Source organism: Pristis pectinata, chromosome 6 (assembly GCF_009764475.1).
Source record: "Pristis pectinata isolate sPriPec2 chromosome 6, sPriPec2.1.pri, whole genome shotgun sequence".
NCBI classification, from domain to species: Eukaryota; Metazoa; Chordata; class Chondrichthyes; order Rhinopristiformes; family Pristidae; genus Pristis; species Pristis pectinata.
Window position 1 is genome coordinate 18,709,111 of NC_067410.1, and position 24,247 is coordinate 18,733,357.

The 24,247-nt window shown below is 42.0% G+C and overlaps 1 protein-coding gene across 3 annotated transcripts in view; it reads left to right on the top strand.

Annotated features, from left to right (window-relative positions):
* The first annotated feature begins 1,247 nt into the window (after positions 1-1,247).
* slc6a1b (solute carrier family 6 member 1b) overlaps positions 1,248-24,247 on the top strand; it is a 47,610-nt gene continuing 24,610 nt past the window's right edge. For 2 of the 3 annotated variants that reach the window (XM_052017641.1, XM_052017643.1), the window contains exons 1-10: positions 15,239-15,400; positions 16,571-17,008; positions 17,411-17,542; positions 18,036-18,136; positions 18,434-18,543; positions 18,658-18,790; positions 19,497-19,631; positions 19,736-19,839; positions 21,286-21,410; positions 23,783-23,895. In XM_052017641.1, the coding sequence (XP_051873601.1) occupies positions 16,774-17,008; positions 17,411-17,542; positions 18,036-18,136; positions 18,434-18,543; positions 18,658-18,790; positions 19,497-19,631; positions 19,736-19,839; positions 21,286-21,410; positions 23,783-23,895 (1,188 nt within the window). In that variant the 5' untranslated portion in view covers positions 15,239-15,400; positions 16,571-16,773. Of the gene's footprint in view, positions 1,361-2,676; positions 2,715-10,169; positions 10,282-15,238; positions 15,401-16,570; positions 17,009-17,410; positions 17,543-18,035; positions 18,137-18,433; positions 18,544-18,657; positions 18,791-19,496; positions 19,632-19,735; positions 19,840-21,285; positions 21,411-23,782; positions 23,896-24,247 lie in introns of those variants that run through there. The other variant, XM_052017642.1, reaches the window with a different exon arrangement.

The window sequence follows — 24,247 nt, forward strand, 5'->3', positions numbered from 1 at the left end:
GATTTCAATAAAAGTGAACATTGGTTGGGGCCTCTCAGAGATGAACTGAGGGATACTGCCATTTCCTGCCCACAACTAACACCTACTCCATTAGTCTGAGCCGCATTCCTAACTTGACCACATAATTTATGCAGACTGTTCAAGGAGCCTTTCAGGGAGCCCTTAAGCTGTCTGAGCTGGGTGCCTAATGGATGCTAAAAATCACGTGGCAGAACCGGACTGATCTTTCATCTCACTAGTCAGTGTTGGATCTTGCTGTATAAGAAATAGATATATTTACCTATATAACAAATTTAAATCACTGCCTGTTAAATGATTTACAATTTATCTGAAGGATGCACTAAAGCACTGTATAAATGCTTGACTTTCATTTCTGTATTTTTACATAGTTTCACACATCTTTAGATTACCAGATTATATTTACTAATATTGTTATTTCAAAACAAACCGCAATCCTTTTAAATACCTGCCATTCTCGTATCATGCCAGGGAAAAATAACATAAATAAGAGGAAAACTGAAAGATCACAGTAGCTGTTTTGCTAATTATATTTCAAATTAATTTACTTGGCTGAGGAGTTACTATTACAGCACCACAGTTCTCACCCGAAGAGGAATCATTCAATGCAATGAATTCCTTTCAGAATCTTTGCTTTCCAGCTATTAAGTATCTTAAAACAAGTTACTTTCATCAAAATATATAAAAAATAATGGGCTCTGTAAAAGGTTTTAAATACCACACAGTTAGTTCTAAGCTGATTTTTTACCTAGTCTGACAAAATTTCAGGAAGTAACACAAACACAATTAAAAGGAGCTCTGCATTTATATTTTGCCAAGAAAACTGTGTTTTCCACTCAGATCTAGTACAAACTCTCAACACGGTTTTGCACTGACCAATGGCAACTCACAGACAACTCCAATACTTTAGCATGCCAAACAACATGTTAATGATGTACAGGCTCATTTGAATTCACTGCTATAGTGAAGTGCTCCACAAAATCCATGGGAAATTGGCAGCAGAAACAGAGCAAAGCCCAGACAGACAGTACAAAGCCAGATTCAGGAGGCAAAGATTGACAGATGAAGCTTGACATAATGCAGTAAAACATTTTTGGAACCGATACAAAGGCCTCCCAGTGAACAGAGAAGAAGAGGACCTGGGAGAAGCCTACTTCACAAAGGTAACATCAGTTTCTAGGCTGAAGTTGACTTATTAGGTACTGACTAAACCTTGCCTGCAGAGCTGGGAAAAAGCAGGTGATGAAGAACAATCAGGAGAGAAGCAAAGAATTCAGCAGCCATCTCTACGCTGACCTGCTAAACTGGCTTGTGACAGTAGGATGTGATAACCATCAACAAGGTTAGAACTACATGTGTGTTAAAATTAGATGTTCCGTTTTCATGTAAACATAGTTAGAAAATGAGATGCAAATACAAAATAGAATTCTTCTAAGCAAAACACAATTCAAACAGTGATACTTTTAAGCAAAACAGCTTAATGGGTTATGGTTTATAACAAACAATTGAGAAATATTGAGGAGATTAACTAATTCAAGTAAATCAGTGCAAAATTCAATCCACATCAAAACATATGCAAACAGTTAAAGATTCGCAATTGGAATGTTGTGAGTTGTTAGGACACAGTGGTGTAGCTAGGAGAGCTACTGCCTTACAGTTGCAGCAACACGGATCCAATCCTGGCCTCTGGTGTTCTGTGGAGTTTGCACAGTTTCCCTGTGACTATGTGGATTTCCCCCCAGGTGCTCTAGTTTCCTTCCACTTCCTAAAGATATGCAGGTTGGTAAGTTAATTAGCAACAGTGACTTGCTACTAGTGTTTAGGTAGTGGTAGAATCTGAGGGGTGTTGATGAGAATGTGGGGAGAATAGATTACAGAGAAATGTAAAGGGGGAATGGAATTGTTCTGTGAACAGGCATAGATTTGATGGGCTAAATGTTCTAAGGAAATATTCATGAATAATGAAGCAAACAGTTAATGTTAACAAATAGAACCTATGCAACTTTATCTGGTCTCTGAAAATAAAGGACACAACAAGCCATTAACCTTCAATTGTCCACTCCCACCAACAGGCCATGTGTATTTTGCACCATCAAGGGCTGTTGATGACTAATTAAATTGCCCAGAGGAGATAGACTCAAGGAAGTAACATTTTCAAGGTGGAAAGTGAGATTTCTTCCGAGTCTCAAAAGTAATTAAGTAAAACATTAAGGTTCAAATTTGACATCTATAAAACACAACTGCAGTGCAATTTGATTTGCTGCAGATAAGTGAAAAAAATGGACATATTTTCATCTGCAAATCACCCCAATATCAATGTCTTTGCCCCCATGTACAAATCATGTAATTTCCTATCCACACAGCAGGTTCTCCAATGAAGTGTCAGAATCCATTATACTGGATTAAGCACACCTTTACGCGCAGGGATTTTTGATGGGTGGGCAGGCTGAGAGCTAACAGTCTGATAATCCTGTTAAATGAAGACCACCAATGACTGTATAGGATGAGTAAACAATAGAGATTATCAATAATGAAGTTCATGGAACTGGAGATGTCCTACCCACATCTGACAGACATTCGCCTCAAAAGTGATTGGTTCAGTAAACATGGGTTAAGACTGTTGTCATCTTCAATGCTATTTTCTGGACTTGATTGCAGGTTAGAAGAAGATAGCTGACTTCAAGAAAAGAACTAAGGTAAGACCACAGAACTGCTTCTACATATACAGGTTAAAGAAGTCACCCTCATAACCTGTAAATTAACTGTGCCTACATAAAGAGATATCCTGTCCAATCCTCCAATAATGAAAGCAGTTCATGTATGTTGACACTGCCTGGCACTCAGATTTGAGATTGAGAAAGCAGCAAGCTTGAATCTAAGGATCCTGTTGGAGACTAGAGTAAAAAAATTGGATGTTCTAACTAACATTTGCTGAAGTGCTGTGGAAAAGCAAAGATGAACCTCCAGGTGTGGATGAATCAGATACCAGTAAGATTGAGAGTCGACTGGCTGGGTGTATCTGGCCAGTGCTCTGGAACATAAAACATATTTGTACTGAAGATAGGGTAAAAGTAATGGGGTTCATTGAACCTGATTTAATTCAACTAGCTGATCCCTTCTTCTGCCACATTCCCTAGAATTGCAAAAATATATCCTTAGATAGGTGCGTCAACAATGATATGGTTCTCAAGGAAATAGATAATGAAAGGACAGCCACACCAAACACATGAAAATAACTTACCTGTATTTTATCTTTCGCAGTCTGATCACCCCCTATGTTACTATTTCCCACCAGCTCTCCTGAATGCCTTTCTCCAGGTGCAAAGCTCCTCGTTCAAGGCATACACAGGCATCCGAGGTTCTTTCCGACTCCAGTTGCTGCTTTAATCGTGCATTTATTTTTTTGCTACCTGAGCATTGTGGGGATCATTTACTGACCATTACTAATAGACCATGTGTAGGTGGGGGGTGTGCTGCCTTCTTGGACACATGGAGTCCTTCTGATAAATGTTCTTCCACAGTACTGTTGGGGAGGGACTTCCAGGACTTAGACACAGCAATGATGAAGGATCGATGATATATCCCCACGTCAGGATAGTGTTCCGTTTGGAGGAGACCATGCAGGAGGTGATGTTCCCATGTACCTTCTTGGTGATAGAGGTTAAGGGTCTGGGAGGTGCTGTCAGTGTAGCCCCGACAAGTAACTGCAGTGCACTTTGTAGATGGTGTACACTACAACCACTGTGCACCAGCACTGGAGGTAGTGACTGTTTAGAGTTGTAGATGGAGTACTAATCAAGCAGGCTGCTTTGTCACTGTTGGTCTCAATTTTCTTGAGTGTCGTTGAATCCATGTTCATCCAGGCAAGGAGAGGCTATTCCATTGCACTCCTGACATTTTCCTTGTAGATGGTGGAAAGACAAGAGATGGCAGAGATTCATCACTCGCCCCAGAATACCTAGCCTCTAACCTGTCTAGTAGATGCAGTATTTATGCAGCTGATCAACTTGAGTTTCTAGTTGATGGTGATTCCCAAATGTTGATGATGGGTGACTCATCATCAGTAATGCAACTGAGTGTCAGAGGTAAGCAGTTACATGTTCTCCCCAGGTTACGGCAGCATTCCGTTTCTGTGAACTGTTCATAGCCCACGGTGGCATAGCGGTTAGCATAACGCTATTACAGCGCCAGCGATCGGGGTTCGATTCCCGCTACTGTCTGTAAGGAGTTTGTACGTTTTCTCTGTGACCGTGTGGGTTTCCTCTGCATGCTCCGGTTTCCTTCCACATTCCAAAGACGTAGGGGTTCGTAGGTTAACATGGGTGTAATTGGGCAGCGCCGGCTCATTGGGCCAGAAGGACCTGTTACCGTGCTGTATAAATAAAAGTTTAAAAAGTTTAAAGTTCACAAGTCAGAAATGCAGTTATAAACTGAGTTGCCACACAGCAGAAGATGCCTGCAGCCCTGAAGCAGCCGGCAAATCCATCCCGCTGATTTCCCAAACGTTCCTTCCTATGGACAGGCTGTACATAAGCTAGGGAGGACATGTAGAATCTTTCTTATTAGACTTAGTCATTGTTTGGCACTTCTATGGTGCAAACGTTACTTATCACTGATCAACCCATGCCAGAATGTTGTGTTGGTGCACATGGGCACAAAGTGCTTCATTTCTTGAGGAGTTGAGGATGGAACTGAACATTGTGTAAATGTCCCCTCTTCTGACCCTACAATGGGAAGAAGTTGAGTCATAAGCTAGCTGCAAATCACTGCTTGAAGTACTCCTGCACTGACGTCCTGTGCCTTGGATAATTGATCTCCAACAACCAGAGCCATCTTCTTTTGTACGAAGTGTGACTCCACCTATTGGGGCATTTTCTCCATGAAGCCCATTGCCTTCAGTTTTACCAGGATTCCTTGGACCAAGGCTATGATGCGGTCTGGAGCTGAATGGTCCTGGCTAAACCCAAATGGAGCATTGGTGAGCAGGTTTTTAGTGATAAGTGTCACTTGATAGCAGTGTTGTCAACACCATCCATCATTGTGCTGGTGATTGAAAACAGACGAATTGGAAGGTACTTAGCCATACTGGATTTGTCCTATAGGTACCAGTGCTGTGACTGTACTGGAACAGTTTGGTTAGAGATGCACCTAGTTCTAAAACTTTTTAAAACTTTATTTACAGCACGGTAACAGGCCCTTCCGGCCCAACGAGTCTGCGCCGCCCATTTCCACCCACATTAACCTATCCGTACACTTTTGGAATGTGGGAGGAAACGGGAGCACCCAGAGGAAACCCACACAGACACAGGGAGAATGTACAAACTCCTTACAGACAGCGATGGGAATTGAACCCCGATCGCTGGCACTGTAATAGCATCAAGCTAGCCACTACGCTACCGTGCCGCCCTAGAGTGGAGTGCAGGTCTGGAGTGCAGGTCTTCAGTACTACAGCTGGGGTAGAGCTGCATTAGTGTCTGGCCTCATAGCCTTCTGATCTCCATATCACGTGGAGTGAATCAAAGGGGCTGAAGACAGTCCTCTGTGATGGTGGAGTTGGATCATCTACAAGGCAATCTAGCTGGACAAGGCTTCAAATGCTTCCCTTTAGCCCTGCCATCACTGAGGATGTTCTTGGAGCCTCCTCCTCCTGTTAACTGTTTAATTGTCCACTAGTTTTCACAACTCGATTTGTAGGAGTACAAAGTTTTGTTCTAATCTAATAATTGTGAGATTTCTTTGCTCTGTTCATTGCTTGCTGTTTTTGCTATTTATTATGTAAGTAGGCCTAAGTTTATTGATGCTATTTTTCCCTTTGCAAATAGAAGCAAACAATGCAATTGAAATTTAGTTTCTTTTCACTGAGATGTCTGTGTCTTTTCATGATTGTGGTGACTTCCTTTAAACAAATCTTCTTATGGAGAAGTATCTTTGTGGCAGATAATCTGCATTTATAATCTTAATTTAGCAAGGGGATTTCAAACGTAAAGACCCTTACTGTGACCCAGACAATCCCCCACCCTGCACCCCCTTTTCACCAATGTTGAACTACTCACCATCCAAAAGCTCACAAACTCACCAGTTTCTGACCTGCTGCCAACCTTTCTCCCATTGTCCAACATTTCTCACCGTGCACATTGTAATTAAGGTTGCCACCCAGTGAGCTCTATCCATCGCAGTGCTTACAACCACGCCTAGCCTTGCAGAGCAGAATTCCTGCACTATCAGCCCTTGCCCCAGTACCAAACAACAGTGATTGTTTTTCTGGTCAAAGGATCAAGGATGAACTAATGCTGAAAGAAGATTATTAGCCAAAATATTGTGTAGCACTAACTTATCTTGTAGAGGTTGGAAAAGATTTATGAGTGACGAGTTGAGTTACAGAATACATAGCCCCTGACATAGTCTTGTGGCCATAGCATTTGACTGGCTGATTTATTTAAGCCTCTGCTCAATGATGACTCCCAAGACGTTGATCTTAAATGAACACTTTTCATCAGTATTCACAAAGGAAATTGTAGTTGGAGAATTCACTGGGGTAGGTAAAAGTCTAGTGCAGGTTTCAATGATGGTACTCGATGCCTTAGCAGTCCTAAAGGTGGAAAAATCCCCAGGACCAGATGGGATTTACCCCAGGCAGCCACAGGAGGCAAGGGAAGAGATTGCTGGGACTCTGGCTGAGAGTTTTATACCTTTGCTGGAGGTACCAGATCACTGAAGGACAGCAAACGTGCCCCCCACCCCATTTCAAGAAAGGCAGCAGGGAAAAGCCTGGTAACTATAGACCTGTGAGCTTAACATCAGCAACAGGATAGATACTGGAAAAAAATTCTGAGGGAGAGGATTAATGATCACTTGGAAAGGCAGGGACGAATCAGAGGCAGTCAACATGGCTTTGTCGAGGGCAGATCCTATCTGACCAATTTGATTGAATTCTTTGCTGAGTTAGCATAGTGTATCAATGGGGACAGCACAGTAGATATGATTAACGTAGACATTAGTAAAGCCTTTGACAAGGTCCCACATGGGAGACTGGGTCAAATTGTTAGAGCCCAAGGAACCAGTGCAAGTTGGCTCAGTAGTAGGAGCCAGAAGGTGATGGTAGAGGGTTGTTTCTGTGATTGGATGCCTACATCTAGTGGTGTCCCACAAAGATTGGTGCTCGGACCCTTGCTGATATAATGTATGTGAATGACTTAGATGTGGATGTGGGAGGCATGATCAGTAAGATTGTGGATGATGTGAAAATTGGCAGAGTTTTTGACAGTGTGGAAGATAGTCTTAGGCTGCAGAGAGCTATCAATGTATTGGTGAAATGGGCTGAAATTTGGCAGATGGAGTTTAATCCAGACAAATGTGAGGTGATGCATTTTGGGAGTACTAATATTTGGGAGTACTAATAAAGTTTGGGACATAAACTATAAATGGCAGGGTCTTAGGGAGCATTGAGCAACAGAGGGACTTTGGAGTACAAGTCCCTGGATCCTTGAAGGTAGCAATGCAGGTAGATAAGGTGATTAGGAAGGCATATTGGATACTGGCCTTTATTAGTTGGAGCATTGAATACAGAAGTAGGGAGGTTATGCTCCCACTATATAAAACCTTAGTCAGCCCTCAGTACAAGTACTGAGTGCCTTTCTGATCACCATGTTATAAGAAGGATGTGCTAGAGCTGGAGACGGTGCAGAGGAGATGTTTCTTCAAATCAAAGGTGTAGCCATAGGAATTCACATGAGCCCAGCCTATGCCTGTTTTTTTAATGGGGTGCAGCAACTAATCTTTGCTTCTGTCCCGTTCAGGTGCCTCCCACCCCCCTCCCCCCACTGTACCTTCATTATATTTGTGCTGCTTCTGCACTTGTGCAGCTCACAAAACTGTAATTACCTTTGTTGCCAATTTCTACCCTGCTTTCACTTGCACTAGTCCATTTGACTTATTCCTTTCCTTTCTTGACTTCTCTGTTTCCACCTCAGGGGGATAGGTTCCTGACCAGCACCATTACCTACAGACTCCCACAGCCAACTCACACCTTATCATAAAGACTGCATTCCATTCCCCCATTTTCTCCATCTCCATTGTACCCAATGTACCTACGATTAGACTTTTCCACTCCAGTGTTTCTGGGATGTCCTGCTTTTTCCTTGATCATGGCTTCCCCTCCACCATAGTTACAGGATCCTTAACTATGTCTCCTATTGCGCACAATTCTGCCCTCATCCCTTCTCCTACCAGCCTCCATTTTCAATGAATCAGTCTGCCACTGTCAATGAAATGCCAATACCAGATGCATCTTCCCCTCCCTTCCCCCTTTAGCATTCCAATGGCTCTACATCTCCTTGGTTCATTCTTCCAACTCCATCAAACATTCTGCTTCTCACCACGCTCTCCCATGCAACTGTAAGAGACCCAACACCTGCCTTTTTACATCTTCCTTTCCCAGCCTCCAGACACCCAAACATTTCTTTCAGATGATGCAGCAATTCATTCGCTTTTCTTCCAATCTAGTGTTCCGCATTCGGTGCTCTGAATGTGGTCTCATCTACATTGGGGGGAAAAAAAATACAAATGCAGATCCAGTGACTGTTTTGCAGAACACCTCCCTTCAGTCTGCAAGGGTGACCCTGGGCTTCAGAAGCCTGTCACGTTAATTTTCCATTCCACTCCTGCTCCGACCTCATTGTCTTTGGCCTCCAGCACTGTTTCTATGAAGCCCAACATAAACTCAAGAAATAACACCTCATCTTGCATCTGGGCATATCACAGCCCTTGGAACTCTGCACTCTCTTATAACTGACCTTTCCCGACTGTGTCAGGACAGGGCAGTTCTGGTGTAAAATCATCCACCTGTAATATTGACTCTGTTTTTCTCTCTTCACAGTTGCTGCCTGACCTGCTGAGTATTTTTAGCATTCTCTTTTATTTCAGATTTTCAGCAACCAAGTTCTCCAGTTCACACCTTCACCCTGCTAACTTCATTCTTCTTCTTCCATTTCCACTCTTGCAGAGAGATCAGCTTTGATCAGTTAGCATGAATTTTCCTCTCCCAGATGGTACCAAAAGCAACTGTCCCCACCCCATCACAGACATTCCCTTCATTCTCTCCATCCCACTCCCTCTCCACCACTTTAATGCATGTTTTCTCACTTTTCCAATTCCAATGAAGGGTTATTGACCTGAGGTGCTAACTCTTGTTTCTCTCCTCATAGACGCTGCCTAACCTGCTAGGCATCCCCGGCGCTTTCTATTTTTATTTCAGGTTTCCAGCATCTGCGGGACTTTTGCATTCAGTCAAAACTGAACTGAGGATGACTGCACTCATATGAGTTGTCGGCAGTATAGCGATGATTTACTTAATTGCATCACTTTCTTTAAGCCATTACAGCAAGAATTTGCCACCACTTACCCCTTTGTTGCATTCTACCCCCGTTTGTCATTCAAATGCAGCTCGTGTACGGGGATGAAACCTCCAGCTTCAGTCATGTCGGCCCCAAGTGAAAGAACATCAAATCGGATCGAGCGTCCGTGGGTGCAACTCTGAATCCTTCTTCAAATCCTCGATCGGATTTGATGCTCTTTCGCTTGGAGCTGGCATAACTCGTCTTCGTGTGGCAGTTCGCTGCACAGATCCAGCTGCAAAAGCGCAGTGTTGTACGTGCGTCTAGTCAGCAAGTTTCTATCCTGAATCACCCTTCTAATGAAAAACCAGTGGGTTTATCCTGCTCGGATCACCAGTCAGATCACCATTCAACCTCTGTTAAGACAGCTTGTACATCAAAAAACTATTTACCCGATTACATTTGTACCTTCACACCAAAATCACTAAGATTAAATTTATTTCTGGTTTGAATAATACAGTTAGTTTCAAAACATACTTCATTAGAAACTGTTAACTGGGTAACGCTGATTTTATACACACCAAAGGGTAACTTCATGGCGCCTTAAACACAACTGTTTCCACCTTCCTGCTCTTTAAAGTTGTAACTCGGAATATATGCTTATTCCAACATATATATCACTTTTATAACAAGATGGAAACGATCTTCGGGCTGTGGGTCCGAATTAAAATTGCAATCAAAGAAACGGTTGATCCCCTTCCGCATAAAATTCAACGTTGTTTTGAACGAGATAACACTTGGTGTGTGTTTGTTTCACAGAATGGATAACCAGCAAGAATCACAAACTCCACTTTCGAGAAGTGTTATTTTCTAATTAGTACCAATTAACTTGGAAGTGAAAGGAATTCAACAACGGCAAGCAACATGTCAGGTTTGTTTACACACGTGTGTATCTTGTCTTTCCTGAAGTTAAGGTATGTGAGAACGGTTCCCTGATACGATGAGATGGACTCTGACCTCACGATCTACCTTGTTGTGACCTTGCACCTTATTGCACTGCACTTTCTCTGTAGCTATGACGCTTTACTCTGTACTGTTATTGTTCTTACCTGTACTACCTCAATGCACCCTGTACTAACTCAATGTAACTGCACTGTGTAATGAATTGATCTGTACGAACGGTATGCAAGACAAGTTTTTCACTGTACCTCGGTACAAGTGACAATAACAAACCAAACCAATACCAAATACTGCTGCAGGGGCAAACTTCGGCAAATAGTTGCTCGTCGTCAACTGCTGTTGACAAGCCATTTACTGTAGGATCAGAAAATGAAGGCCAGTACTGTTTTGCCATAATACTCAGCCAGGTGTTTGAAACATTAAGGAGTGGGCAGGATAGCGGCAGAGAGTACAGACATGCATTAATGCAATTCTACGCCCTCAATAAGGATGACTGCTTTGTGATTCCACCAAAAGAGCCACAGCAGTGGTACCATCTAAACGCACCATATGTGTGTGTGTGTGTGTGTGTGTGTGTGTGTGTGTGTGTGTGTGTTGAATCTCAATACACATATATCACAAATGAACAATGGGACGCAACTACATTACCTCGTTAAATCCTTGATCGCTGTAATGAAAGTGGAACTGATCATTCGGGTCACTTAATTATAAAATCCGTTAGTGGAGATATGCAATATTTGGACTATGACCACAGTAACAAGTAATTTTTTAAGAATGTGACACCATTCTCAGGGACTTGGGCGCACGTAGAATGATTTCCGCTGTGTAACTTCCGTGAACCAATTTTAATACCAGATCGTGGATAACATTGAAGTCCACTTGGGATATATAACCAGAATCTCCCAAAATATTCTGTTATTTTCACCACTGTTGAGTTGAACTGTCTAAAAATCTGTTTATCCGTCCCAAAGTAACTTCTAATATAAGTCCAAAATCTTCAATATGACTTGCTCCGGGATATTTATTACAACAGAATCCATATTTCCATTATGTATTTAATAAAGTAAATATATTTTCAAGCTAAACAAAATATCTTCAAACAAAAGTTTGGAAGATTGCAATGATCGTTTCCAGTTTATCGTATATTAGTCTCAATAGCACTTAGATTATTGATTATGCATTACTATCGCAAAATAACCCGGTTACCCTCTCCAAAAAGGGACATTGTCGCCTGTGATTTCTCCAAAATCACAATGTTGAATACTTGTAGCTGTTTTGCTCTAAACCTCCAAATATGTTCAGATTTTGTATGAATTCAATGAACACCAAAACAAGTCAATTGAGAACTTTTTAATTGGCAGCGTAAATGCGCCGAGGATGTTCCAAAGGACAATAAACTGGAGGTAACACTCAACACTGCCGAGGACTCTCAGAACCAAACGGTCAGAAGTGAAGTCAGCAATAGCCTGGGATCCAATGGGAACCACGAAGTTTCCAAAGTTTTCATGGGCAACCATGCAGCTTGGGCCGAAGTGCAAATAGTTTCTTCAAATCAAATCAACTAGTTTGCAACATTCAAGATAGGGACATCTCAGTTAAACCTCAATTGGCTATTACTAATAAATTATAAGTGACATGATTGGTACAGTTGCAGTGTTTAAATGGATAAATGAAGCCGGTGCAATTTGTCGTGGGAAACATTGAGTTCCCATCAGCGCATCTTCACACGTTAAGGGGAATTTGTATCTCAGTTCTCACTGCATCACTTTATCATGAGAAGGGGTTCCAAACGCTGGCTTCTGCTGCAAATACAACATATACAAACCCCGTCTTCCATTTCCAAGTGAAGCCCTATTTCCCCTTCCAAGAAAGAGTTCTTTCTGCCACTTTCATTACAACCAAATAACATTGCGATCCTATACACAAGTGGTGTATGACTTGTTGTGTATTACTAGAAAAGTGGTTCTAAATCCTTTCCAGTTAAAAGCCACAAAATTGCATTGATTTGTTTTCCTTAGCTGAGAACCAGCGACATAGAAATAAGGCAGACTAGGAGTTATTTAGGGGTTTCGTATAACTAAATCAAAATTTAACCAAACAGCAAACCAAAGTGTTTTTACTGATTCCCTTTACCATGTGCTTCACACGATGGGATCTGCATTTGAGTTTATGTCCATCGAAACACACACTGAAATGCATCTTTTGCGTGGAGTGTTCTGGGGGCAGCCCACAAGTGTCCCCACCAGAATTTGTTCCTGTTCAGTTGAAAGGTCTATTTTATGTAATTTCTTCCATGACATTGAATCCTCTGGCAGCGCTTTGCAGCCAATGAATTACTAGGAAAACAGGAATGGAAGGTGGGATTCCCTTGATCAACCAATAGTATTAGGATTCCTTCAGCTGAGACTACTGTCAAGGGTTGGGCTGGTGTGGAAAGAGAAGGCCATACCTGATCGTGTTTCCTAGCTGTGGTGGCACCATCACTTGCTTAGTCTACTAAATGCTTTGTCTACATATTGATTTTGGAGTGGGAGATATGCTAGCTGTCCAATTTCAATAACTAGCTGATTCTCTAGTCAGCTGGAGACCCTGCTGACAAGAGTGCACCTTATATGTATAAGATATGTATTAGTCACATGTACATCGAAATGCATCTTTTGTGTAGAGTGTTCTGGGGACAGCCCGCAAGTGTCGCCATGCTTCCGGCGCCAACATAGCATGCCCACAACTTCCTAACCCGTAGGTCTTTGGAATGTGGGAGGAAACCGGAGCACCCGGAGGAAACCCGCGCAGACACGGGGAGAACGTACAAACTCCTTACAGACAGCGGCCGGAATTGAACCCGGGTCGCCGGCACTGTACAGCTAACCGCTGCACTACCGTGCCTGCCGAAATATTACTGTGCTGTTGAAGCTATTCCAAGGATAACTTACATCGACTTGGAAAGGTGCACGTTCACCGTATTAAGGTCACACCTGCTCCACCAGACATTTTGTTTAACGTTATGGGGACCATTTCAGCACGGTCCATTCTTACATTTCATTCATTCAACTAAGGCAAACCATAATATGTGACATTTTGCTTTCCTTATCTTTGAGCTTCAGGGAACTAACAAGGTGAATATATATATATTTCACTCGTTATCCAATGAACTTTGATGTACCCCAAACATGACTCCAATTGCCACGTAGAAAGAACACAAACTCCATTCTAGTTGTGCTTGGTTAAGTTCAGTTCCAATGACAATGGACTGCAGATGCTGGAATCTAGGTGAAAAACACTATGATGCTGGAGGAACTCAGCAGGCCAGGCAGCATCCGTGGAGAAAAGCAGGCGGTCAACTTTTCGGGTCAGTGAGAATTGTTATTAAAAGGAACTAACACAGGAAACAGCAGCATGTTTCTGTGGAGCAGGTGTGACCAATACGGTCAACTTGCACCTTTCCAAGACGATTTCAGTTATCCTTGGAATAGATTCAACAACACAGTAATATTTCGGCGTCCCCAGGCGAGGAGTTGATCTATTTATTTAAACTCGAAAGCAAAGCCCTGTGTTCTGGAGTGTGGGCACTGGGCCCTTTTCTCTCTGGTGTGCGAAAGTTAAGAAGATTATAAATACTATATTCAGTTTATCTCTAACCCCCAGTGCAAATATTATTGACCGTTTCTCTTATCTTATCTTGTCAGGATTCTAAATTCTGCCTGTTGAAATTGCGCTGTTGATTTTTCTTTTAGGTTTTAATACAGAACTTTAAAATTTAAATAAACAAAGGAAACGTATCCCACGCGTTGTCTTCACAGCCGAAATTATTGCAGTGCTTCTTTCTCTTATTGAGCGAAATGTCTTATTGAGCTTCTTCCTCTTATTGAGCGAGATGTTAGGACTGAATCTCACATACACTTAGCTTGCACTAATTGAATAATGTCTTGGAACTCGGTGTAGCTGAATTGCCTCCGAGTCAAAAGATGGCAAGTACATGTCCCATATCAGACACTTAAACCACAATAATCTCAGTGTACTCCTGGGGAAGTGCAGTTGTGATACCATAAGGCAGATATTCCGAACGCAGCCTCCTTGCTCGGATGAGCAAGATGATTCCAGGTGCGCACTATATGGAGTTTTACCTCTCTGGTCCAGAGCAGCTTTCATTTCATTTCTGTAGTGGATCATTTGGCTCATTTACACTTCGCTGACTCCGGGAGCTTGCTGTGTGAAAATTTCCTTCCGAGTTTCTTACCTTGCAACAGTGACTACACATCAATAGCTATAAAACGCTTTGGAATGTTCTAAAGGACGCTATTTAAATGCAAGTTCATTCCTTCTCGTTAATACCTTTATTTCCTTTCAGTGCTTGAATTAGCTGGCAGCAAACTTTCATGTTCTTTTGTGAGCTTTCCATTTTGTTTATAAAATGGATTTGTTTATAAAATGCATACTGTGAAGAAGGGGAAACGCGGGCTCAATGGGAACCAACTTGATTCAAGAGATGTTACTTCCCTGTAACGTAGAGGTTACTGGAAAACACGGACTAAAAGTAAACTATATCTTTTCCTTCCGGCGTTTTCCGAGAAACACATGAATCGTCTCCATTCCTAAATCTGGCGTTTGTAGAAGTATTTAGGATTAGATTTTTAAAATAAGGTGTCATCCTATTCACATTTTCCACTTGAACTGGCGCTTGTTTGATGTTGATGTATTGGGTGAAGCAAGCATCAATAGCAGGAACTCCCAGAATATGCAAACGTTAGAACAAAAAGGCAGGGTCAGCGAAGCGGAGCCCACTACCATCTCAGTGGATGGTGACTTTGAGATGACATTGACGCTATGTAGATGAGGGTGTCAGGCTGGGCGCCGCACGCTACGTTGTTGCTGGAGTTATTAGCCAGTTGCGCGGGAGGCTCGATGCTCCCTGCCCCTCTCCGCTCCGCTCTCCACACACTCGGAGCCGCGCTGTGTGGGGAGGTACTGCGCCGTCTCATCTCTGAGCTCGTGGCTCACAAAAAGAAACAACAGTAACAAAGCAAAGATTTGGTTCCCGACATCAACTTCGAAAAGTAAACACCGGCTTCTTTCACCGGGGGTTTGGAACAGTAAGTGTGCGGTTTAGTCATGTAACATTTCCAGAGAGCAAGCGAGGTTAATGACAGAATAGGTTGGAAACAGAGGAGCTAAGCCGGTAAGCTAATTGAAAGTGGAAAAGAATCGTACTTGGAAAGAATTATAAGACGGTCTTGCAGCAATGGTTTCCCCTGCACTGCCGGCGATGAAATAAAACTTTGAATCTTGTAGTACGGGAATGCGATGGAGCGGTGAGCTAGAGGGAATTCAGTCGTAGATATCTCTTATTTTTAAAAAGTTTCATCCCTAGGGTCAAGGCGCCAGGCCATTTCTTCCTTAGAAATTGTGCAGGCGACCTGGATCAATTGAAAGCGACAAGGGATATTTTTATGCACATCAGGAGTGGATAGTTTGACGGACAAACCTCAGAGCTTGAGGCGCCTTGCCCGCGCGAATCTGCCTGCGCTCTCTGTTTAACTGTGATGGCTATCGATTTGTGACCACGTCCGAACGTGTGCAAGAGGGTTAAGGGAAAGACAGGTCTGTTGTACAGTGGTGCAGCTGGTACGCCCGCTGCCTCGCAGCGCCAGGTTCAATCCTGACCTCCGCTACTGTCTGTGTGGAGTCCGCACGTTCTCCCTGTGACTGTTTCCCTCCACATCCCAAAGACGTGCGGGTTGGTAGGTTAATTGGCCACTGTAAGTTGCCCCTAGTATGTTGGTGAGTGCTAGAATCTGTGTGTGTATGTGTGGGGGGGGGGGGGGGTTAGTGATGAGAATCTGGGGAGAATAAAAAATGATTGATATTCGGTTTGAACTCAGTGCCCCAAGTGTATCTCTCTGTAACTCTGTTCTACACCGTACTTTGTGTCAAACGGGACTTCTTCATTGCATGGTATGTATTTAACCAGAAGTGATCAACAGTTGTATTAACTTCTATATTTTCTATTTCTTTATAAAGGTGATATTTTACATCGAGGTTTTCTTGTAAAGAAAGTTAAAGCCGTGAATACTTAACCGGAGTGAAATGGTCGTGCGCGGTGCTCCGAAATCATAGATGTGTTGATTTTAACCTAAGTCGAAAATGACGTGACGTGTCCCAATTCCATCAATAGGACCAAGCCAATCGCGGATTGAAAGCACGTGCCTTTGGCTGTTTCTATCGTTACCAAAGCTAGCCTGCGTATCCTTGTCTCTTTGCAGCATCTTTCCCCTGGTTAAATCCGGACGCTCGCTTCATCCAACACGAGCTGAGAGCCATCCCCAGCAGGACCGGCCGCGCCCCGACCCTTCACATATTTCTCCGCCTGTGCCGGTCCGACTGAACCGCAAAGCTGCTTTCCACGTGGTCTGGTGCTGAAAATTTCCGATCAACTCCCAGGCGCTGGGCGCCCAAATTTAAAATTATGGCGACCAACGGCGCAAAAACGCCCGACGGGCAAATTTCCACCGAGCTGCACGACGCCCCCACCTCGAACGATAAACCGAAAACGCTTGTGGTGAAGGTGCAAAAGACGAGAAAGATTCCCGAGAGAGAGAAATGGGGAGGAAAATTTGACTTTCTGCTCTCCTGTGTTGGATATGCAATAGGTCTGGGGAATGTGTGGCGCTTTCCGTATCTTTGTGGGAAGAACGGCGGAGGTAAAACCGACTTTACAATATACTTTATATGCGCTGTACACACTAAAACAACAGCTTAAACAAAGACAAATCAGAATGTTTCCCCCTTGTCCGTTCTAGATTTCAAACGCTAAAGCCAAGCTCGCGTAAAGATCAATTGCTTCTGTGACGTTGATGTGGAATACGGACTGATGATTGCAAAATTATTATTCTACATTTAAAGTTCGAATAATCATTTTTTTTTTACAGAATATAGTGGATTTTATCGGGTCTGTTGTGCTTGCTTAGTCAATGACTTGCTCAGTCCCTACACTTGACACCTAACTCAATGTATTCATTGCGCCGATCTGTCGATTTCGCTCGGATGTAATGAGTCTGAATTTCCCATGAATTTCTAACATGCTGCTTATTATTCTCTCTAAGGGGCCTTTCTCATTCCCTATTTCATGACACTGATCTTTGCTGGAATGCCTATCTTTCTGCTGGAATGCTCCTTGGGTCAGTACACATCAGTCGGTGGACTCGGTATCTGGAGACTGGCGCCAATGTTCAAAGGTATGGTGTAAAGCCAGTGCCGTGAGTAGGTCCGCCGCACCATGGTGTACAGAATAATAAACATTGCCAATCGGAATCATGAGGAGGAATTGTTCGTCTTGCAGCGGCTTCCTAACCTTTTGAATGCTGTACAAATAGCGGCCGTATCAAATATTCGTCATCGCTTGCAAGCATTGGAATGCACTTTTACATGATTTATTTTGAACGGGATTTTATAAACACATTGCAATTTGTCAATGGATTTTCTATCTCATATCCAGGTCATTCACTGTAAACGTTAAGGCCAATATAGTCTGATTGGGGCGGGGGGAAATGACCACAAGTGCCGTCAGTCATTTCACAGAACGTATTGCAAGAGAAATTAACACCACATTTCACAAAATAAGCTGTAAAGTATTCGTGGTCACATTTGTTAATGTGCCTTTAAGTTGATACTGTTTAAGACCTAATCGGTGTAATGCTGTGGGCTTCTGGATATTCCATCTGTTTACAGGTGTGGGTCTCGCAGCCGCCGTCCTGTCTTTCTGGCTAAACATCTACTATGTCGTCATAATTGCTTGGGCCATTTATTACTTGTATAATTCTTTCACATCAGTAAGTGTATTTTCTCTCTTTATTTCCGAGCGCGAATTAAATTCTTCGTGGTTATAGAAACCTCTAACGTAACTCATTCTCGAAAACAATGACTAAGATGATGAAACCCTCTGTGTAAGTCAATAAACTGCTTCTGTCGTGACAGCCAGAGACACAAGCACCAGATACTTTTACCATGCCGTGTATGTGCACGTAGCTGTGGTTCGGTCTGAACCAAAATACAAACAATAAAGAATATTGCGTTAACAAGTGAGACACAGGGAAAAATACAAAATAATTGTCGTGTTTCATAAACAGGAACTTCCTTGGCAAAGCTGTGGGAATCCATGGAACACGGAAAGATGCTTTTCAAACTACAGTATGTCCAATTCAACCAATCTCAGCAGCCCAATTGTGGAGTTCTGGGAGTAAGATGGCTTTTATCTCTTTCGAATTTTGTCTTATTTTGTGAGCTAATACATTAACAATAATTGGATCAGAAGTAACATGTATTACTGAGAGAGACATGACTCTACCCACAGACGGAACATGCACCAGTTAACGGACGGATTGGACCAACCGGGGCAGATCCGAGCGCCGCTTGCAATAACACTGGCTATCGCCTGGGTTCTTGTGTACTTCTGCATCTGGAAGGGTGTCAGCTGGACGGGAAAGGTAACGCATGACACATTTAATGAGCACAACACTCGGACACTGGAATCGTGTGACAGTAAGGCGGCTAGGTCTTCAACGGAGGCAGGGAGTCATTCATGGGCGCCTCGAACTTCCTATGTTGGCTTTGGCCAGCAGCGTGGAATGTGGCGGGATTCTAACTGTGTAACCATAAGCACTAAAATCACAGAACGAGACCATTCAGCCCATCGTATCTGTAATATTTTTTGGTAAAATAACAATGCCCCGCGTTACTTCAAAAGAATCCCAAACCCCCTCCTCGCCCCATTTTAATAGATGCACTGGTCTCAATTAACCCGGTGGTAAAGTACTCCCTGCTGTAACTACAGAGCAATGCGCAGGCCAATCAATACTTTAGCACTGGAAACCATCACCTGACACTAGACGTGTAATACATGCAAGGGCATGGGGTATTATTTCCTGAAATTCCGATTTTTCCTTGTACTGAAGTTGTAGAGATGCCGTGGTAAATGAAACTTGTCTAATAAAGATCTGTTCTAATAAAAGAAACTTTGAAACACTTTAGCTTATGAAAACAGTTCGAACAAGTTATTTATGTTTTATGCAGGAAATTAAATCTTCATAATTCTACAAAAACCATCGATCATATGCACGGTGTATGAAGTGTACACAGGACAAAATCCGGGGATTTGATCCATCCTTGTAACCTGTCCGCGTCTCTCCACAGGTCGTTTACTTTTCGGCAATCTACCCCTACGTCATGCTTCTTACCTTGTTTTTCCGTGGAGTGACACTGCCCGGCGCTCGCGAAGGAATCTTGTTCTACATCACGCCCGATTTCAGTCGCCTTTCAGACTCAGAGGTAAGTCAACCGTGCCAGTTAATGGCCAGGGCTCATATGCATGTGTAAACGAAGCTGCTTTCATTGCCACTGCTCATGGACGATCTCAACCACTTCTTTCTCAGGTCTGGCTGGATGCCGCCACGCAGATATTCTTCTCCTATGGTCTGGGGCTCGGCTCACTGGTCGCACTCGGCAGCTACAACACATTCCACAACAATGTTTACAGGTAACCATTGCCTTCGACTGCCACCTCCACATGTTCCATATATGCTGGCCAGCACTCTTCCTCCCAAACGTGAATGGCTACAGGGTAATTGAATCATGCAGGGCCTGAGTCCGATCGGCCCATCGCGTCTGTGCTTACTCTTCATCCGAATGAAACCTGAAAATGCTGGAAACATGCAGCGTCAGGCAGGATCTGTGGAGAGAGAAAAAAGTTAACGTTTCAGGTCGGAGACCCTTCGTTTTAGTCAGCCGGAAGTTCTGACTGAAAGTCTTGGATCCGAAATGTTAACTGTATTTTTCTCTCCACAGATGCTGCCTGACCTGCTGAGTGTTCCCAGCATTTTCTGTTTTTGTTTTAGATTATCAGCATCTGCAGTTTTTTTTTATCCAATTAATCCACTCCCCGTAACTCCGCGTTTTCCAGTTGATAACTAAGGCAATTTTGTTCTGGTAGATTCAGATAACCCTTTTCCTTTCCATATTCCCTTTAGTTTAGGAGTCATTGAAATTTGACAATGGCATTAAGATTTAGCAAAACTCCTAAACTCTCAGTATTGTTTGATCAGGGATAATGGGAGTATGTCGTAGAAGGGAGAAGGGAGACTGATTACAATGTTCTGTACATAAAGTCTGCTGAATTAATCACTCTCTGGGATATCTGTAATTACAATTAATTAGGCATGTCTGCTCCCTTCAGTAGATTAAAATCCAATGGCACCCAGGGCTACACGTTAGAACGTGGTTTATTCTTTGACACTGCGTGGCCATGTTTCATTATAGGTGGCGGGGATACGTGCACTGTAAATCTTCTGGAGATTCAAAATCATGAGTGTGTTTTCAAAGTAAGAGCATTATACAATCCATCCTTAATGTGCACCAATAGCTGATTTAACAACAGTAGCAGCACTGCATGATTCACCCACAAATGTAACCAAATATAATAGTCACTTCGAATACTTCAGTATTCATTTCTGCACAGCCCCTTGTTGGAAGTTTACAGTGCGTTATTTCCCGCCAAATTGTCCCATTGCATTAGTTGAGACTTCGAAGAAGATTTACATTACTTGTGTTATGAAAATTAAAACCACCAACCCTTCCATCTCTCTCCCTCTCAAAAGTTATCTGTCGGTCTATGCATCTCCAAAATAAGTCAACACCGGGCTTCACATTACAGGAGAGAAGGAGAGACGTTGAACTGCTCCCCAGCTTCGGTCCCTGAGTGTACAGCACCAGTTGTCAGGAGGTGCACGGGGTCTAGGCTCGCCCACTCTGGGACCCTGAGAGGAAATGCTAATCTTCCATCACATGCTTCCCAGATAGCGACCCCACATATCGATAACTCGACATCACGTGCGCGAATCCAAATCTCACTTGGTGCTCAAGAAATGTCCAGCTACACTGCAGGCACAGCAGACAAATCAACCTGGTTTCTTCCTCCTTGTTTCAGAGACTCGATCATCGTCTGCTGTATAAATTCCACCACCAGTATGTTCGCTGGTTTTGTCATTTTCTCCATCGTCGGCTTCATGGCACATGTGACAAATAGGCCTATCGCTGATGTGGCTGCTTCAGGTATGTGAACTTTCATTGGTTAAATTAAAACCTAACGCTTACATTTAGACTCACGGATTTTAGCACGGGGTGATATTTTTCACCTCACCACTGAATAATATTAGAATTTTTCCAAACGCCACATCCTTTAAATGATGGCAGAGGTAGCAAGAAAACTCTTTGACTTTGGAGCATTTAATGCAATGGATATGTTTAATTAGCACCTGTTAGAAAATATCACAAAAAAACGTACATGTTTGTTTCTGTAACTCAGAACAATACCCTCAAAAGGACGTATTGCTAAAGAGCTATTCTTGTGAGTTGCAGTCTACATTGTGCAAAGGGTAGGTAGAAACATGTCTTCCCAGCGAATGCATACTCTGACTCATACAGAAGGGGATCTGCAGTACACTGGGGAGTGATCTCTTAATGGCTTGTGGAGTGATTTTGCCACAAAATTAACCTGAGTAAGATAGAAGTGATTTGTCAGCCTGCACCCAATGATGTGGTCCCTCCATCAGCAGAAAAATACCATATTGAAATCTGAAATTACTGACAGACCATTATCCAGAATGGAAGAATGGACCAAGAAGTTTGCAGCTGAATGGAGAACTAAAATCAAAGTCCATCGCCCTGCTGTGAATAAAATTGTACAATTTGGATAGTTATAGCCTGCCCTGTGAGCTAGGGAGGTTTCAAATGCCATATTTATGCACTGTTCCTCGTGTCAAATGACTCGGTGTGAATCCAATACTGGTGCCAGAGAAGTGAATGCCACCATTGGCCAATGTTGCTGAACAGAGAAAGCCTGAAGGCTTGGAGTTTACTCTGATGTGAGCCGGAAGAAAGGGAGTGTTCTCTTGATGGTCAGGCAAGATCAAGCAAGTGTAGCATGACCATAGGCTGCAGTTGGAATATTTCGCAATGCCTACTTGTGTGGGAGGATCTGAAGAGCTCAGGCCGCCATCTCAAGACAAAGTGAAAATCTTGTAATTGTTATCATAAACAAAATTGGATTAGCATTATTATACAATTACTGGCCCAGAATTTGGTAGTATAGTCACAATGCTCACTTTTGACCTCAGTGAATCTGGTCACAAAACTTTGATGGTCACTGTGATGTGGATTTCCTCTTTCATGTCAGTTACACTACTTGTAGGGCTCTCTGTGGTGTCCAGCAACCTTTGTGAAACATCCTTAGACAATAAAGCAGTAAGAAAACAGAAATATTGCTAATTAACTTTTTGAATGTCTTACAGAGAGTAAAATAAATATTGGAACATACACAAGAAAAAATATATCTCTGTAATTTTGAAATAAACTATTTGTGGGAATAACAATCTATACATATAGCATTACCTTTTCAAGGCTAGAGAACCTGTTCAGCAGTGGTTATACACCAGTATTGAAGGTGCAATATTTTCAATGTGCTTTAACATTGCAAATAGTTCATAAAAAGTTGAAGTGCTTATGAATTCACTGATTCTATATTGATTGCCTTGGTGAAAAGGACAACAGTATACCCTCATGAGAAGCAGCAACATCAGCATTTCTACATGTATACTCTGGAAGCTGCTGGCAGATTCCCTTGATTATACAGTGAACTGACAGCTTTATAATTGTTTCCATTATAAATTCCACATCATTAATTCTATTAATTAAAAGTTGGCAAGGATATGCATGATATGTGCATTTAGATCAGTGTATTGAATTCAGACACAACAGAATTATATTTCCACTTAGGGAAAGATCAGGAAGCAGCCCAATAGATTTTTGACTGAGATACAAATTGTAATCATTCTTAGAATCCTGCTGACAACAACTTGAAATTAATCATACCAAAGCTTTCTGAAAACTCTCACAGTTTTATGTTTATAGAAGCATATTAACACAGAAGGTCAAGAGTATGAAAAATCAAACATACTTTAAATGAGAAGTACAGTTTTTGCCATGTATAAAAATAATATCTGCATTACTAATTAGGCAGGTGAAATACAATTCAAATAATTTCTTGACAAAATAAGCAAGAGTAAAAGTGGTATATTTTTCTCCATAAATGTGCATTCAAGTCTGACATAAATGTTGTCAAGTAACTTTTTAAAAACAGTAAAATAAACTCCTGATTAAAAAGGGATGTTTAACACTACTTGTAGTGAACTTTGCAATATTTTAATGGATGACCTTGAACAGAACATTGACTTTGGGATGATAACCTTTTCACGTTTATTGCTTTTATATGCGTCCTGCACCGAAAAAAATGGTTTGAACAATTGACATTATAAGATGTTACTTACAATTATAAAGTCACTTTTAAACATAACAAAAAAGATTTCATATTTGATCATAAATCATATCATATGTGAAAAAAGATGCATTTGTTTTCTTTTCCTTAGGTCCTGGCCTGGCATTTTTGGCATACCCTGAGGCAGTGACACAATTACCAATATCTCCATTATGGTCTATTCTATTCTTTTCCATGTTACTTATGCTGGGCATTGACAGTCAGGTAAGTAAGCTACATTTATGCTGTATGGTGTTTGAGCAGGGGTTGCTGTTGTTCTTTTTTTGAAGTGATTTAATCATCAGTTCATTTTTGTTTTACTTAATAGCATTTCATCAACATTTTAAGACAAAATAAAACTGGTGTGACAAGACTTTTTGGAATTGGTTATAATTGGAATTGTGCACATTTGTTATTTAAAATTACACAAAGTTTTAAATTTGTTCAATATAGTTGAATGCTTCTTAAAATGCTAATTAAATGAAATGGAATTTAAAAATTTACAGTGTATGGAACATTTTGCATCACACCTTAACAAAAAGGATGAGTACACATTTTAATGGAACACAAAATTACA